This window comes from Mizuhopecten yessoensis, unplaced genomic scaffold, assembly GCF_002113885.1.
Source record: "Mizuhopecten yessoensis strain PY_sf001 unplaced genomic scaffold, ASM211388v2 scaffold4505, whole genome shotgun sequence".
NCBI classification, from domain to species: Eukaryota; Metazoa; Mollusca; class Bivalvia; order Pectinida; family Pectinidae; genus Mizuhopecten; species Mizuhopecten yessoensis.
In genome coordinates this window covers 117,538-132,776 of record NW_018405580.1, presented here as the reverse complement: position 1 = coordinate 132,776, position 15,239 = coordinate 117,538, and the positions used below count along the sequence as shown (strand labels likewise).

The 15,239-nt window shown below is 34.1% G+C and overlaps 2 protein-coding genes across 4 annotated transcripts in view; one reads left to right on the top strand and one right to left on the bottom strand.

Moving 5' to 3' along the window:
• LOC110449121 overlaps positions 1-9,899 on the bottom strand; it is a 93,030-nt gene extending 83,131 nt beyond the window's left edge. For all 3 annotated transcript variants that reach the window (XM_021495756.1, XM_021495758.1, XM_021495759.1), the window contains exon 1: positions 9,697-9,899. In XM_021495756.1, coding sequence (XP_021351431.1) covers positions 9,697-9,745 — 49 coding nt within the window. In that variant the 5' untranslated portion in view covers positions 9,746-9,899. The remainder of the gene's footprint in view (positions 1-9,696) is intronic.
• A 258-nt stretch (positions 9,900-10,157) lies between these two features.
• The window catches only part of LOC110449120 (tetratricopeptide repeat protein 21B-like), a 50,689-nt gene continuing 45,607 nt past the window's right edge, over positions 10,158-15,239 (top strand). Inside the window, exons 1-6 of the mRNA XM_021495755.1 lie at positions 10,158-10,255; positions 11,713-11,842; positions 12,927-13,037; positions 13,176-13,240; positions 13,776-13,874; positions 14,771-14,853. Coding sequence (XP_021351430.1) covers positions 10,229-10,255; positions 11,713-11,842; positions 12,927-13,037; positions 13,176-13,240; positions 13,776-13,874; positions 14,771-14,853 — 515 coding nt within the window. The 5' untranslated portion in view covers positions 10,158-10,228. The remainder of the gene's footprint in view (positions 10,256-11,712; positions 11,843-12,926; positions 13,038-13,175; positions 13,241-13,775; positions 13,875-14,770; positions 14,854-15,239) is intronic.

Genomic DNA, 15,239 nt, shown 5'->3' with positions numbered 1-15,239 from the left:
GAGATATTGTGCCTTATACGACTTTACTGAATTTGCCCAACAAGTCAGATTTGAATCCTCAGGTGACTCTATAGTTTAACCGATGGATGAATGTTTCATGTATTTAGTCTCTGTTGCTTTTTGCTACATCCTTTTGCCCCAAAAGATACTCCTTGCTCACTGTCAGATGACATGATTTGATATAGTATCCCATGCTTTTTACTTATAAAAAAGTTTGATCATGGCAGCATTATTGTAACAACACAGAATGGACAATGACACTGATTATAAGACAGGTCAGGATGTGAACCCTGAAATAAGGTCTAGGGCCATTTTTGTGTAAAAGGTCAAACCGGTTGGACTACAGTTGTTCGTTTATTAAACAAAGTCGGACCTAGTTATCTGATGCTGCTTTCAGGCGAGCCTTGACAAAGCCTAGCAAGGCCTGCATAATCATGTGCAGGTCCTCCAGGATTTATACCTGAAATTGTTACATTTATAAATGGTCAAACTGGTTGTTCCTCATAAACGAACACTGGCCCCTTGTTTCTCATAAAGACACCTGTTCTCATAAACCGTATTATGACTGACTACTTTAGTTCCCCTAGCCCTGAAACAAGATAGCTAGTGTGTATTTATTGTCTTTGAAACTATCAATCAACATTTTAAAATACCTCCATGAATTCACCAATGATTTAAAGTTCTGACACCATCTTATAATTGGTACAGACCTCAGTGGTTGTGTGTATGACACCTGTGAAACTGCAGTACTTATATTATATATATATATACCAATCTCAAATTATCCCCCTATATAAGATATACATCAAATGCTGTAGTGATTAACAATTGTACATCCTTCACAGTGACTACTTACCTACAATGTAAGCCATTGTGATCTGGTATCCTTCCAACCGTATATATCACTAATTAATATAAATATCCAATTAAAAAATTACAGAATTTCCACAGCAGGTTTATAGATTTTAGTTTTGGAGGACTCAGGCAAGTAGAACTAAGTCTGGTGTTGTTCCTGCAGACTTAGCGGGATCCAATGCCTGTACAAAAAGCTGCCACTGACAACTGTATATATATATACACAGGCTTGGTGTGTTGCCAGTGTTAGCAAAGCCCATGTATGGCGTATACTTATCTCACACCCATATAGGTATCAATGTGTTAGGCCTATCCTGCTAGATCTTTTACCTATCAACCAAAATCTATATAATCTTTCTACAAGACATCTACCGGAGCAGTCACAAAACATTTGTCACTTACCACAATGCCACTGAATTGTAAACAGAATCGCTAAAATATCACCATTCTACTAAACTTTATACTAGAACCATTAAATACAACCCTTCTACTGACCTTTGTACTAGAACCACTAAAATACAACCCTTCTACTGACCTTTGTACTAGAACCACTAAAATACCAACATATACCGTTGAACTGTGTTCTTAAGGACCACTAAAACACCACTACTACTTAACTACCGTAATGTACAAAAACCACTAAAATACCACACACTGAGATCTTTAAGTAAGGACTAGTAGGACCATTCAAATACCTCCATACTGTTGAACAGACTGTACTTAAAGATCACTAACCACCCGACTTTGTAGCAGCACCACTGAAATACCACAATACTGTTTAACTCATTGTACTAGGACCAGTAAAATAAAACCAAACTTCTTAACTGTGTAGCAACACCACTGAAAAACAACAATACTGTTTAACTCAGTGTACTACGACCAGTAAAATACAACCAAACCTTCTTAACTGTGTAGCAACACCACTGAAAAACCACAATACTGTTTAACTCAGTGTACTACGACCAGTAAAATACAACCAAACTTCTTAACTGTATAGCAGCACCACTGAAATACCACAATACTGTTTAACTCGGTGTACTAGGACCAGTAAAATACAACCAAACTTCTTAACTGTGTAGCAACACCACTGAAAAACCACAATACTGTTTAACTCAGTGTACTAGGACCAGTAAAATACAACCAAACTTTCTTAACTGTGTAGCAGCACCACTGAAATTCAATTTAATCATTATGCTGAACTTTGTACTAGGACCACTAAAATACCACCATACTTTGTACTAGGGCCACTAAAATACCACCATACTGTGTACTAGGATCACTCACTTACCACCATACTGTGTACTAGAACCACTAAAATATAATTGTACTGCTGAATTGTGTACCAGAACCATTAAAATACCAACATATTGTGTACTAGAATCATTTATCACCATACTGTGTACTAGGATCATTTATCACCATACTGTGTACTAGGATCATTTATCGCCATACTGTGTACTAGGACCACTAAATAAAACTATACTGCTGTACTTTGTACTATGCATGACAGAATTCAAGGTTAAAATATCTAAAATCACAGACTGATTTATTTTAATCACATCCAAAATGTTACCACAATTTTTGTCATGGACCAAATAAATAACACACATTAGCTAATTCCTTAAATATATTCTGATTTGTTCCCCTTTACCATTATATACTCTATTCTGACACAAGTTGACAAACCTTTGAAGATTTGACAAATAATTCTAGTATGACTAATGTACACCATCGTGAAAAGAAATAAAATAAAATAAGCATACTGAAAATACTTTTATAAACATTCCCATGTAATCCTTTCAGTCATTGGCAACAGGTCAGTTTGCTATCGGACAAACAACCGTATCAGGGTTATGTCACAACACAAATAGCCGATCAGTAGACTATCAGGGTATAGTATTTAAATACATATTTAGTTGGAATGTATTACCTATAACCAGTCAGGGCTGATTCACAGCCTTAATTCTCTCAGACTATACTACCGTAGTACTGTCAAACCTGATCGCTAAATATAATTCATTTTCATTTGATGGCAAGTAAATCTTGATGTATGTTTTAAACCCAGTATTTCCCTTTTTCGTCATGCTGTCAGGAGAATATAGCGGGGTGGTAGGTGTTACCACCTGACATAAAACAGACTTTGTTTTTAATGAAAATCAAATATATACATTTCAATCGACAGTGAGTCTCCTGGCAGGGTGATATATTGACTAGAACAAACTAAATAAAGGACATCTATTTGTAGAGCAACATAGACACACAATACACACAGGAACACATCACTGGTTAATTAAACACTGGGATATATGTCACACATACCTTTAATGTCTACTCGATAATATTGAATTTAGCCACTGGGTATGTTTGATCCATATACTACATGTTACATTAAGATAATTAGTATTACTCTGATACCAAAGTATAAGTGTTGTCTGCATCAACAAGCATATCATACAGAGTTGATTCAGTGTAGCTTATAGAAAAGCAGTATAACTATAAGCTGCTATATTAGGGAGGTTACATTGTAGTTAAACTGTGACATAGCAAAGCTGCTATATTAGGGAGATGTATTGATTTGTAGCTACACTGTGACATAGCAAAGCTACTATATTAGGGAGGTTGTATTGATATGTAGCTACACTGTGAAATAGCAAAGCTGCTATATTAGGGAGGGCACATTGTAGCTACACTGTGACATAGCAAAGCTGCTATACTAGGGAGGTCTCATTGTAGCTACACTGTGACATAGCAAAGCTGCTATATTAGGGAGGGCACATTGTAGCTACAATGTGACATAGCAAAGCTGCTATATTAGGGAGGTTTCATTGTAGCGCTACAATGCAATAACACTTATTACAACTACTAAATCATGGAGGTTTATATTGTAGCTACAGTGTAACTTATATAAGGCAAAGCTACCCAAAGGAGGGTATATGTAGTGCTACAGTTTAACTTATTATTCATATCAAAACTACTACGTCATGGAGGTACAATGTATGTACATATATCTTAGCTATAGTGCAACTCATATGTATACAGCAAACCTTCTCTATTTGGTAGGTATGATGTAGCGGTACAGTGTAACTTATATGTATACAGCAAACCTACTCTATTTGGTAGGTATGAGTGAAATAGCAAAGCTGCTATATTAGGGAGGGCACATTGTAGCTACACTGTGACATAGCAAAGCTGCTATATAAGGGAGGTTACATTGTAGCTAAACTGTGACATAGCAAAACTACTACGTCATGGAGGTACAATGTATGTACATATATCGTAGCTATAGTGCAACTCATATGTATACAGCAAACCTACTCTATTTGGTAGGTATGATGTAGCTATAGTGTAGCTTATATGTATACAGCAAATCTTCTCTATTTGGTAGGTATGATGTAGCTACAGTGTAACTTATATGTATACAGCAAACCTTCTCTATTTGGTAGGTATGATGTAGCGGTACAGTGTAACTTATATGTATACAGCAAACCTTCTCTATTTGGTAGGTAAGATGTAGCTACAGTGTAACTTATATGTATAAAGCAAACCTTCTCTATTTGGTAGGTAAGATGTAGCTACAGTGTAACTCATATGTATACAGCAAACCTACTCTCTTTGGTAGGTATGATGTAGCTACAGCGTAACTTATATGTATATAGCAAACCTTCTCTATTTGGTAGTTACATTGTAGCTACACTGTGACATAGCAAAGCTGCTATACTAGGGAGGTTACATTGTAGCTACACTGTGACATAGCAAAGCTGCTATATTAGGGAGGTTTCATTGTAGCTAAACTGTGACATAGCAAAGCTGCTATATTAGGGAGGTTTCATTGTAGCTAAACTGTGACATAGCAAAACTACTACGTCATGGAGGTACAATGTATGTACATATATCATAGCTATAGTGCAACTCATATGTATACAGCAAACCTACTCTATTTGGTAGGTATGATGTAGCGCTACAGTGTAACTTATATGTCTACAGCAAACCTACTCTATTTGGCAGGTATGATGTAGCTACAGTGTAACCTATATGTATACAGCAAACCTTCGCTCTTTGGTAGGTATGATGTAGCTACAGCGTAACTTATATGTATATAGCAAACCTTCTCTATTTGGTAGTTACATTGTAGCTACACTGTGACATAGCAAAGCTGCTATACTAGGGAGGTTACATTGTAGCTACACTGTGACATAGCAAAGCTGCTATATTAGGGAGGTTTCATTGTAGCTAAACTGTGACATAGCAAAGCTGCTATATTAGGGAGGTTTCATTGTAGCTAAACTGTGACATAGCAAAACTACTACGTCATGGAGGTACAATGTATGTACATATATCGTAGCTATAGTGCAACTCATATGTATACAGCAAACCTACTCTATTCGGTAGGTATGATGTAGCTACAGCGTAACTTATATGTATACAGCAGACCTTCTCTCTTTGGTAGGTAAGATGTAGCTACAGTGTAACTTATGTGTATACAGCAAACCTTCTCTCTTTGGTAGGTAAGATGTAGCTACAGTGTAACTTAAATGTATACAGCAAACCTACTCTATTCGGTAGGTATGATGTAGCTACAGTGCAACTTATATGTATACAGCAAACCTACTCTCTTTGGTAGGTATGATGTAGCTACAGTGCAACTTATATGTATACAGCAAATCTTGTCTATTTGGTAGGTATGATGTCACTACAGTGTAACTTATATATATACAGCAAACCTTCTCTATTTGGTAGGTATGGTGTAGCTACAGTGTAACTTATTTGTATACAGCAAACCTTCTCTCTTTGGTAGGTATGATGTAGGTACAGTGTAACTGATATGTATACAGCAAACCTTCTCTATTTGGTAGGTATGATGTAGCAACAGTGTAACTTATATGTATACAGCAAACCTTCTCTATTTGGTAGGTATGATGTAGATACAGTGTAACTTATATGTATGCAGCAAACCTTCTCTCTTTGGTAGGGATGATGTAGATACAGTGTAACTTATATATATACAGCAAACCTTCTCTATTTGGTAGGTATTATGTAGCTACAGTGTAACATATATGTATACAGCAAACCTTCTCTCTTTGGTAGGTATGATGTAGATACAGTGTAACTTATATGTATACAGCAAACCTTTTCTATTTGGTAGGTATGATGTCACTACAGTGTAACTTATATATATACAGCAAACCTTCTCTATTTGGTAGGTATGATGTAGCGGTACAGTGTAACTTATATGTATACAGCAAACCTTCTCTATTTGGTAGGTATGGTGTAGCTACAGTGTAACTTATATGTATAAAGCAAACCTTCTCTATTTGGTAGGTATGATGTAGCGGTACAGTGTAACTTATATGTATACAGCAAACCTTCTCTCTTTGGTAGGGATGATGTAGATACAGTGTAACTTATATGTATACAGCAAACCTTCTCTATTAGGTAGGTATGGTGTAGCTACAGTGTAACTCATACGTATACAGCAAACCTTCTCTATTTGGTAGGTATGATGTAGCTACAGTGTAACTTAAAGTGAGGCTGTTATTTTGAGGTTGTAGCTTTTGATTTAGTGTTTTATTAAAGGGCCATCTTCAATTAGCTCACAGTCTCATGGCAAACTAAACATTGCTGGTTGATTTTGTCCACAATGTATGCTTGGACTTTTAATTCACCACACTGTGCTTTAACTAGCTAGAAGAATATAAATGTACAGATCACTTTATGTCATATATATACCAGAAGTTGAATGGGCGTAGGACTCATTTTTAAATACCTGTCAAAATTCCACATAGAATTGTATACATACATGTATGTACAGCTACATACTACATGTAGTACATATAAAAATCTCCCAACGCATGATAAGCTTGCAAATTACTGACGTAACACTTATATTTACAAACAAAGTGTTTGTTTCTTCACTTTTTTATATAAACAGAGATATTGAATTGCTAATTAACATTATCAATTGGGTATAGAAACAATAATGGTTTGAAGATAATATAACTGACACAAGTTAAAATTTGACCAGACATTTCATACTAGGATCAGCTTATAGGTTTTTAAACATATATATACTGTTATGTTTCTTGTCTTACATTGCCTATTTGTACATCAGCTACATGTATTATTTAATTGACAGTAATATTTTCATCATTTTTTGAAATATTTAAAATGACTTTTTTGGTGAACTTGTCACTTAACGTCAATCAGGATTTTTACCATGGTGTCGTAGAAGTTTTTCTCGTCAATATAATTATTTATGTAATTACTGGTTGTGACGGCCACCTATAGTTAAGTATTATATATCTTCTGTTGTGTTGTAGAAGTTTTCTCTAGTCAATGTAATTGGTTATAAAGTATTTACTGGTAGTGAATGGATGAACGGTCATCGTTAAAGTATCATGTATCTATATGTTGTGGAAGTTTTTCTTGTCAATTAACAATTGGTTGAAAAGTATTTACTGGTAGTGAATGGATGGACAGTCATAATTCAAGTATCATGTATCTATACATGTTCTTTACTCGGTGAAAAAGTATACTGGGTACACAAGTAACAAATACTGGTAGAATTTCATGTAGTGACAAAAACTGAAAAACATGTTCATGGATTTTTTCAAAAGAATAAGACGTGGTTACTAGGAAATTAAACAAACACTATAACATTGGTTGTTACATGATGCATGCTGTTCTACATGGTGCTATTTAGTTATATAGACTAACAGTATAAAACTTCTTTCACAGTTATAGGTACAATAATTATAATCCACTACGTACATTTAAGGACAGTTATTTTTAACATACAGTATTAAATCGTATTGTTATCAGTGACATTAAAAGTATTAAAGTGTTAATTTATAAAATAAATGTAGTGAAAACAGAAATTTGATTACGAGTTGATCAAACCACAAATTTAAGATAGAATATTTCTTTTTCATTGAATCAATTTGAGTGGGAGGGTGGGGGGGGGTGGACCTCAGCTGTACTGGTTCATTAACCGGCCAAATACGCTTTACATAGTTAAGCTTAAATATTGCCATGTTTTCTCTAGCTTTTTTGTCTGTTGAAGCTTGAAAGTGCACTAGATGTAAATTAGTCATATGATACCAATTGAAATAAAATAAAACCAGAAATACAACTCATAACAACTGGTGGCTCTTTACAAATGCCTTATATAACATACACATGTATAGCTCTAGTAAACATTATAAACCTTCTGGTTTAAAACAGATTCAATGACCAGTTATCATAATTGTGGAGTCAATTGTTTTTTAACTTTCGAATGTGTTCGGATGATGAGTTTCCTATTAAAAAAGGAATAGAGGCACTGTAAAAACTATTTTATTAAATTAAAGTGCATAGCTAACCAGACTTTAACTGCTGGAAACATAAACTTTAATCTACTCTGTAATAATTTAATGTTTTCACCATAAATCCAAATCATAATCTGAGATTATAATCAAATATATGTGTATAAAACACATATACAATCTGTACAGGTCCACACGTGTGATATTTCAGCTACTAACTGTAAAACAAAGATATATCTTTAAACTGTTTTATCAATGTTGATTATTCATGCGATACACTTGACTTTATCTTTGGGTACCTAATTAAATGGTGTGTTAGAAGAGGGCAGGGTTTACCTAATATACACACTGCAAGTATTAATTGCATCATCACTAAACTTTTTTTTTTAATTTACACAAACATGAGAAAAAAATCGGAATAAATAATTCCTGGTTTCATCTGTGAACACCTATAATTTGAATAATAGCTTAATCAGTATCACATCTTCTGAAGAACCCCCTTGCTAGCCTCAGTGGTAGATTATATGACAGAGTCAAATTACAGGTAAGTTTGAACAGACTGCACTGATACATTACAGGTGTGTTTTAACAGTGTAATTTTGATCAGTATCAGCTGCTATTATCTGCTTACAGTGCTTTAAATTAGTTAAAAATGAAAATTTAAATTAAATAACTTTTGATTTTAAGGAAAGAAATGTTAATTACTCACATTTTCATCAAAACCTTTCTAAACAGTCAGTATTATTTTTTCTGGAAACCAGCAAGTATGGAGGTTCTTAAATAAAATTATGCGCGGTACAGTTATTTTTGCATGAGCAATGAACTTGTATTTAATGGTATTGTATATATATAATTCCATATCATATAATTTTCTATTTGTTTATGTATACTCTATTGATTGTTTGATTATGATTTGGGGTGGGTTGGGGATATTCCAAAGATTTTCCCCATCCCTTTTAACAAATTATAGACACTTAATGTATGTATCTGTGTATAGATTCTCCATAACTGCTTATATAAATAAATCAATTAAAACATATAGCTATCATTTTTCATCACGCTTTACTCTAAATAGTCCAGTCCTTCCTGCATGGTGCCAGTCATCAAAAAAGTTTAAAAGTTTTTTTTTTTTTAAATACACAATTAAAGAGCTTCATTTACATAAATTACTCTATAACAATAGTCTATGAATGGATAAAAAATAACAAATTGAGAAGACTCGCATCAAGCTGTCTTTTGCGTTATGTATGCTTTTTAAGTGCAAACTGTTATTCCCGTGAAATCAATACTATATAATATTTGAACTACTGATATTTAAACTTTTTTTTTTTTTTTTAAATCGATCCTATTATAACTTTGCAAATAATGTAGCTACAGTATAGACCTTTATATAATCATACTGTCTCAAAATAGCCTATGATATATTTAACGATAAGTAAATTTGGAACAGCAAAGCAAATAATGAAATAAAATCAAAGCAATAAAACCAAAAAAATGTAAAAAAAAATAATATAAAATCAATATAAAATCGTTTACTTACGATCATGGATGAGAGTCAACGGTCCACTGTTATTGTCGTATCGCGACATTTCACTTTTTCCTCACACCTCTCCCAGATTAAATAATCTCTTTGCTCGCACTGCTGATCAAAGGTAAATGATAGCCTATGTGCCACTACATAGGGAATATCGACAGACCCGACCGCATGGGTTTGTTGCCGTAATTGTCATGGAGCGATCGTCACGGGTCACTGATTGTGACGCGAAGGGGATTGTCATATTTTGCATTGTCTCGACAGGTTCTGTACGATATACTGCTCTTTAAATTGTGTTTTCTGTCGAAGATACCAAAAATAAAAGGCGCTTGTATTTTCTATGTGGGGATTAGATGACAGACAATTGAGGAACATTATTACAATGCGAAACTATTCAAACACCCACGTGTAGCATAATTTGACCTACCGGAAGAAAAACTTTTTGAAAGCATGCGCATTAAGGAAATTCCTGAAATACATCCGATTGAAGCCAGGGACGATATAACTTGTAAAAAATAAATAAACAAATTACAACACCATGGCGGATATTGATCCCGTTATCATCGTAAGTATAGCTAAATATTGCCTTCAGCTTATTAAATATTTTTCAGCGATTCACTCAGTATTGCCTCAATAAGACACGACAACTTAATGTTACGTTACCGGCAACTAAAGTAAAAACTGAAGTTGTCAGGTTGTTGATGTTTTGCACAAGTGCCACCACGGTTTCTGTCATATAATTCAACGTTCCTGCATTTATGTTTCTGACTCTTGTCATCCCCGAGCCTATGCCAGCAGTTCATCTATCATCCCACCAGAAATCCAACATCTCAAAAGCTAATGACTAGTCGTTACCACATTACCAACAAGGCAAATTCATCCCTAAGATTCATTTGGAGAAATATTAAAACTACCAATGTAAAAACAAAAGAGTTAGCTTATAAAACTTATGTCCGCCCACACATTGAATACTGTAGCCCCATCTGGGATCCATGGCGGGCAAACCTTACCCATAAAGTTGAAATGGTGCTGAGAAGAGCCGCCAAGTACACCCTTGGGTGCTATAACTACACCAGTAGTGTTACAGAAATGCTCCAAACCCTGAACTGGCAATCCCTTGAACAACGCCGTAAAATGACCTCCACCATATTACTATATAAAATCATAAACAGCCTTGTGGCCTAGAACAATTTGTACCTGGAACAGCCTCCCAACCTTCATCGCCGACAGTGCAGACCTCTCAACACTGAAGGCAAATCTCCTCTCTGACAAATTCTAAGCGTACATGTCGCCTTTATCATATATAGTTCTAAAAAATAAAAAATAAAAATACTTGTTTTTAACCGCTCTCTCTGACGCCTCTAACTTATGTTCAATATATTGAACGTTTTAGAGTATCCTGTTGAAGTTGAAGTAGTCTATCTATGTGTTATACTCCAAAGAGACCAAAATGGCTTTAATGCTTTAATCCTAGAGTAGGATATTCAATGAGTCAAAAGACTGTTCCAGGTAACAGTGAAAACAAATAATATATTCGATAATGATATCAAGGACTCATATTTTTAATTGGCATCCTGATGATATTTGGTTTAGTGTTGAACATATTTCACAAAAAGCACCTGCACTTGCCCATACAGCTTTGATTTATGAATCATTTAGGCCTATGTAAGCAACATCAGTATCACAATGGTAACAACTGCCATCAGAGCCAGTGTAAAATGATATAGTCACCACTTGCAGGAATAACACTAAAGATTAAGGGCATTTGATTGTCCCCTCAAAACTAAAATTGGCCCGTTCTTTGCCATCATTTTATTTTAACAACAACGGCCCCTTTTTTTTATTGATATCCAAGGTTTTTCTGCACTTGAAATGCTACAAGATGATATCAATGTCACAATGAAATGTCGTGAAACGGTACCATGCAGCCAAATTTCTTTAAAATGTAAGGCAGTTGAATGATCAAATATATATGTGTTCACTGTTATGAAAAACTGACTCAGATTTTGTTCACATTTGCAGGGGAAGATCAACTACTACTGTAGGGAGGGGTATTTTTGTCATATGGAAAATGCTGCAACTGAAGGACTTCAAAAATACAGCAATGATGTTGTTCTTAAATTCTTCAGGGCCTACTCCTATATCCTACAGGGTAACAGTTTCAACCAAGGAATTTCCCTCTCACTTTGTGTCGCCTACAAAACATAAGTGACATGGATCAATGTGTCAGCGGCGTCTGCACAAATTATTTTCATGCAATAACTCTTAAAACAAGAATACTTTGATTTACATATATATATACTGTAACACTTTCTCCACATACCTATAGTTAATATTGAACAAAATATAGTTAAACATAAACATATGGTTGCAGTCAAGAGCAGGTGACGCACTCCAGTCAAGTAGGGTCCATTTGAATTGGAGAAATTCTTGTGAATTCTTCAGAACATTCTGAAATGAATGTCTGTCTGACGTAAATCACTGAATTGCTGTTTAAAATTAAGAGTACTTAAATTCCCTTTTTCCAAATTGAGATTTTTTGGCTTTAATTGAACCTAGCAAAAGCCTATGAAAACTTGTGACTGCACAAATACCATAGAGTACAGATTTTGTCCCGACATGATAGAGACATTAAAATATTCTCAAAATAATCAATAATGTGAGAAAAAAATCAAGCCTAGTAAAATAATGGTTTCTAGAGTTGTATAGATAACAGTGTTTTTCTTTTCTGTTCTTTTCAATAATTTTGAAATATCTTGATTTGTTCTGAAAAATGTATAATTTTAAGGGGGTTGGGCATGTTCTTCCTTTTTCACTTCGATTTTCCCAATCACATCCCTGTAGTGAAATAAAGGAAGTTTTGCCTACCCCTTTTTTCTTTGCTGGAACATCTACAGTTACAGATAAAAAAAAATGCAGCAGTGTATACTAAAGCTTAGTATCAGAAATTTCATTTATTTAATTGATTATCATGAATGAAAATGACATATTTTGCCAAATTTGGAATGACAGATAATTCAAGTAAGAGTAACTTTGAATGAATATATTTACTCAAGTCTAGTCTAACACCTGAGGCTAGTTCATTTTATGTTGGAACTAGTAAACAAAATAGATATTAACTATAAAAACAAAGACCTGTTTTCTTATGAGGTCATATATATGTTGTAAGTTTCTTGTAATCTAAATTAAGAATGAAGAGGTACTCTTTATGCTGAGTGTTTCCTTTCTTCTTCAAGGTCGTACGCAGGAAGGCATGAGAGAGCTTGACCTTCTGAAAGACAAACGTGATGTCAATCTATGTTCTGTCATGGCACTAATGCTGGGTCACAAACAAAGTCAGAATGTTGGTAAGTTTTGAGGATAATACAGAGAGCAGTTTGACTGTCTTTATACAAAAATTGAGTCACCAAAATATGATCACTGTCCAAATCTGTGTAATTATTGTATTTTCAGCATTAGTATCTGTTTTTTGTTCATTTTTACAGATAGAGAAGCACTGCAAGATCTTGATGCAAAATTGAAAGAGGAAAGAAAACAGGCTGGAGAATTGGTAAAAAAACATTATTATTAAAATTTTTGGAATGTTTAGAGAAAGTCTGATTGGTGTAAAATTTGGTACTGTTTAAGGCCCATTGTTATCTACCTGCTTTGTTGATAATTAAATGACTTAGTAAAAAGAAGTACTAAATGCTTGAGTCTATGTGCTGTGAAAATCAATATTGAAAAATAGCATTTTTTTTTAATATTGATCATTCTGCTATGTTTGTTTTCCAGTCATATTTTTCATATTTTTGTATTCATACAGATTGTTGAATTGGAATGTATAACGGAGCAAATTTACTTGTCAACTGTGCAGGCTTCCTTTATAAAATAGAAATCTGTTCATGAAAAGTCAAAGTAGAAACAAAATGCAAGGACTGTTGTTCCATATTGTTAAAAGTTTCAGACAAACTGTAGAAGCTTGCAGAACATATATTTTTGAATTTTAATTCCGTAATATATACAGCATGTGTGAAGGGAAACTTACACTGATACTTTTAAGATAAATTTTGTCTTATGACATTGCCTATTCCTTTGTGTTTCAGGGGTTGTACTATGCTGCCTGGTTTCTGTTCCACAGTAGAAAGTTTGACAAGGCCCGAGAGTACATTGATAGAATGCTTAAAATGAATACAACAAAGGATGTGAGTATATGGTTGACAGTCTACATCAACTGAACACACCAAAAACAACATTTGGTCCATAGAAACCACATATTAAGCTCTAGCTGTAATTCCAAACATTGCTTTTGAATGCCAATTTAACATAGCAAGGGAGGTAATATTGCATTCATTTTGTGATATTTGTGAAATATTTGTAAAAAGCTAAGTTATGTATGTTAAAAGTTACTACTGTTCGATATTAAATACTGTCATATTTCACTTTTACAGAATTTTGTATTCAGTTTCTTGACCTATGCTATCCCATGCTTTGTTAAATCCTCATTCAAAACAATGGCCGTCCTTAAATGACCAGCGATGTTGATAGGACTTTAAACAATACTGAACCAAATCAATAAAAAAAATGATTTTGAAACAAGTTAAAAGTTTGACCTGTTGATTTATGCTGTTATGTAATGTAAAGCAAAAGATCCCATATTTCATAATTTACTTCAAACTAATATTTTTTTGTGTGGATTGACTTCACGGGAGTAACGTTGACAGAGATGACCCATGTGAAATATGTCTGATTACATGTAAATGTTAGTGAAAGTTCCTAACACACAACTCCTCACAAATTGATGTAAAAATACAGTAAGTTGCATTACCATGTAAGATTTATGTTAGAAATTTGTATTTTGCTACTCAAATTATAAATATATATATATACATGTAATAGTCATTGGCTCATAGTCATATATTGCAAAAGACTCAATGTTGAGAATTTTTCTTTTTACATTATATACATGTATATATGTATTAGATAGTTCTTTCTAGGAAATGAGGTGACATCTGACTGGACATCATATGATTTGTAATGATGGTTTAGCTTTATCTCAAAATCATTTGTCAAACAAGCACTTTCCTAACATTTGTTGTAGGGTTTAGTGATGAAGGGCTGGGTGGAACTCAACAGTGGAAGAGACCCCAAAAAGGCCATTAAATACTTCGATGATGCCATTGCGTGAGTTGTCTTTGAAGTGTTTCCTATTCAGTATGAAGTACCTCTGCTCCTTAAGTATATGTGAGATTTTTTTTTTACCTGGGTAATTTGACAATTTTGAAGTATCCTTGGGCCATGGGAATTCAACGTTGTAATTAAAAAGAATATGGTGTCCCTGGGAGGGCAGAGGTGTTTGGCACAACATGGGTAATAAATAAATCATTGTTAACCAAAGGATTTGTGCGAAATATCATCTCACCTGTTATTTTCATACTGATTATAAATCCAAGATAGGTGCCAAGCCTTCCATGGACTCTGATTGGCTTAGATATAAAGATAAAATTAATTTTCATCAAGCTTATTTGGTTACTTGATATTCATGAATAATTCTGTCTTAGTCCAGAACA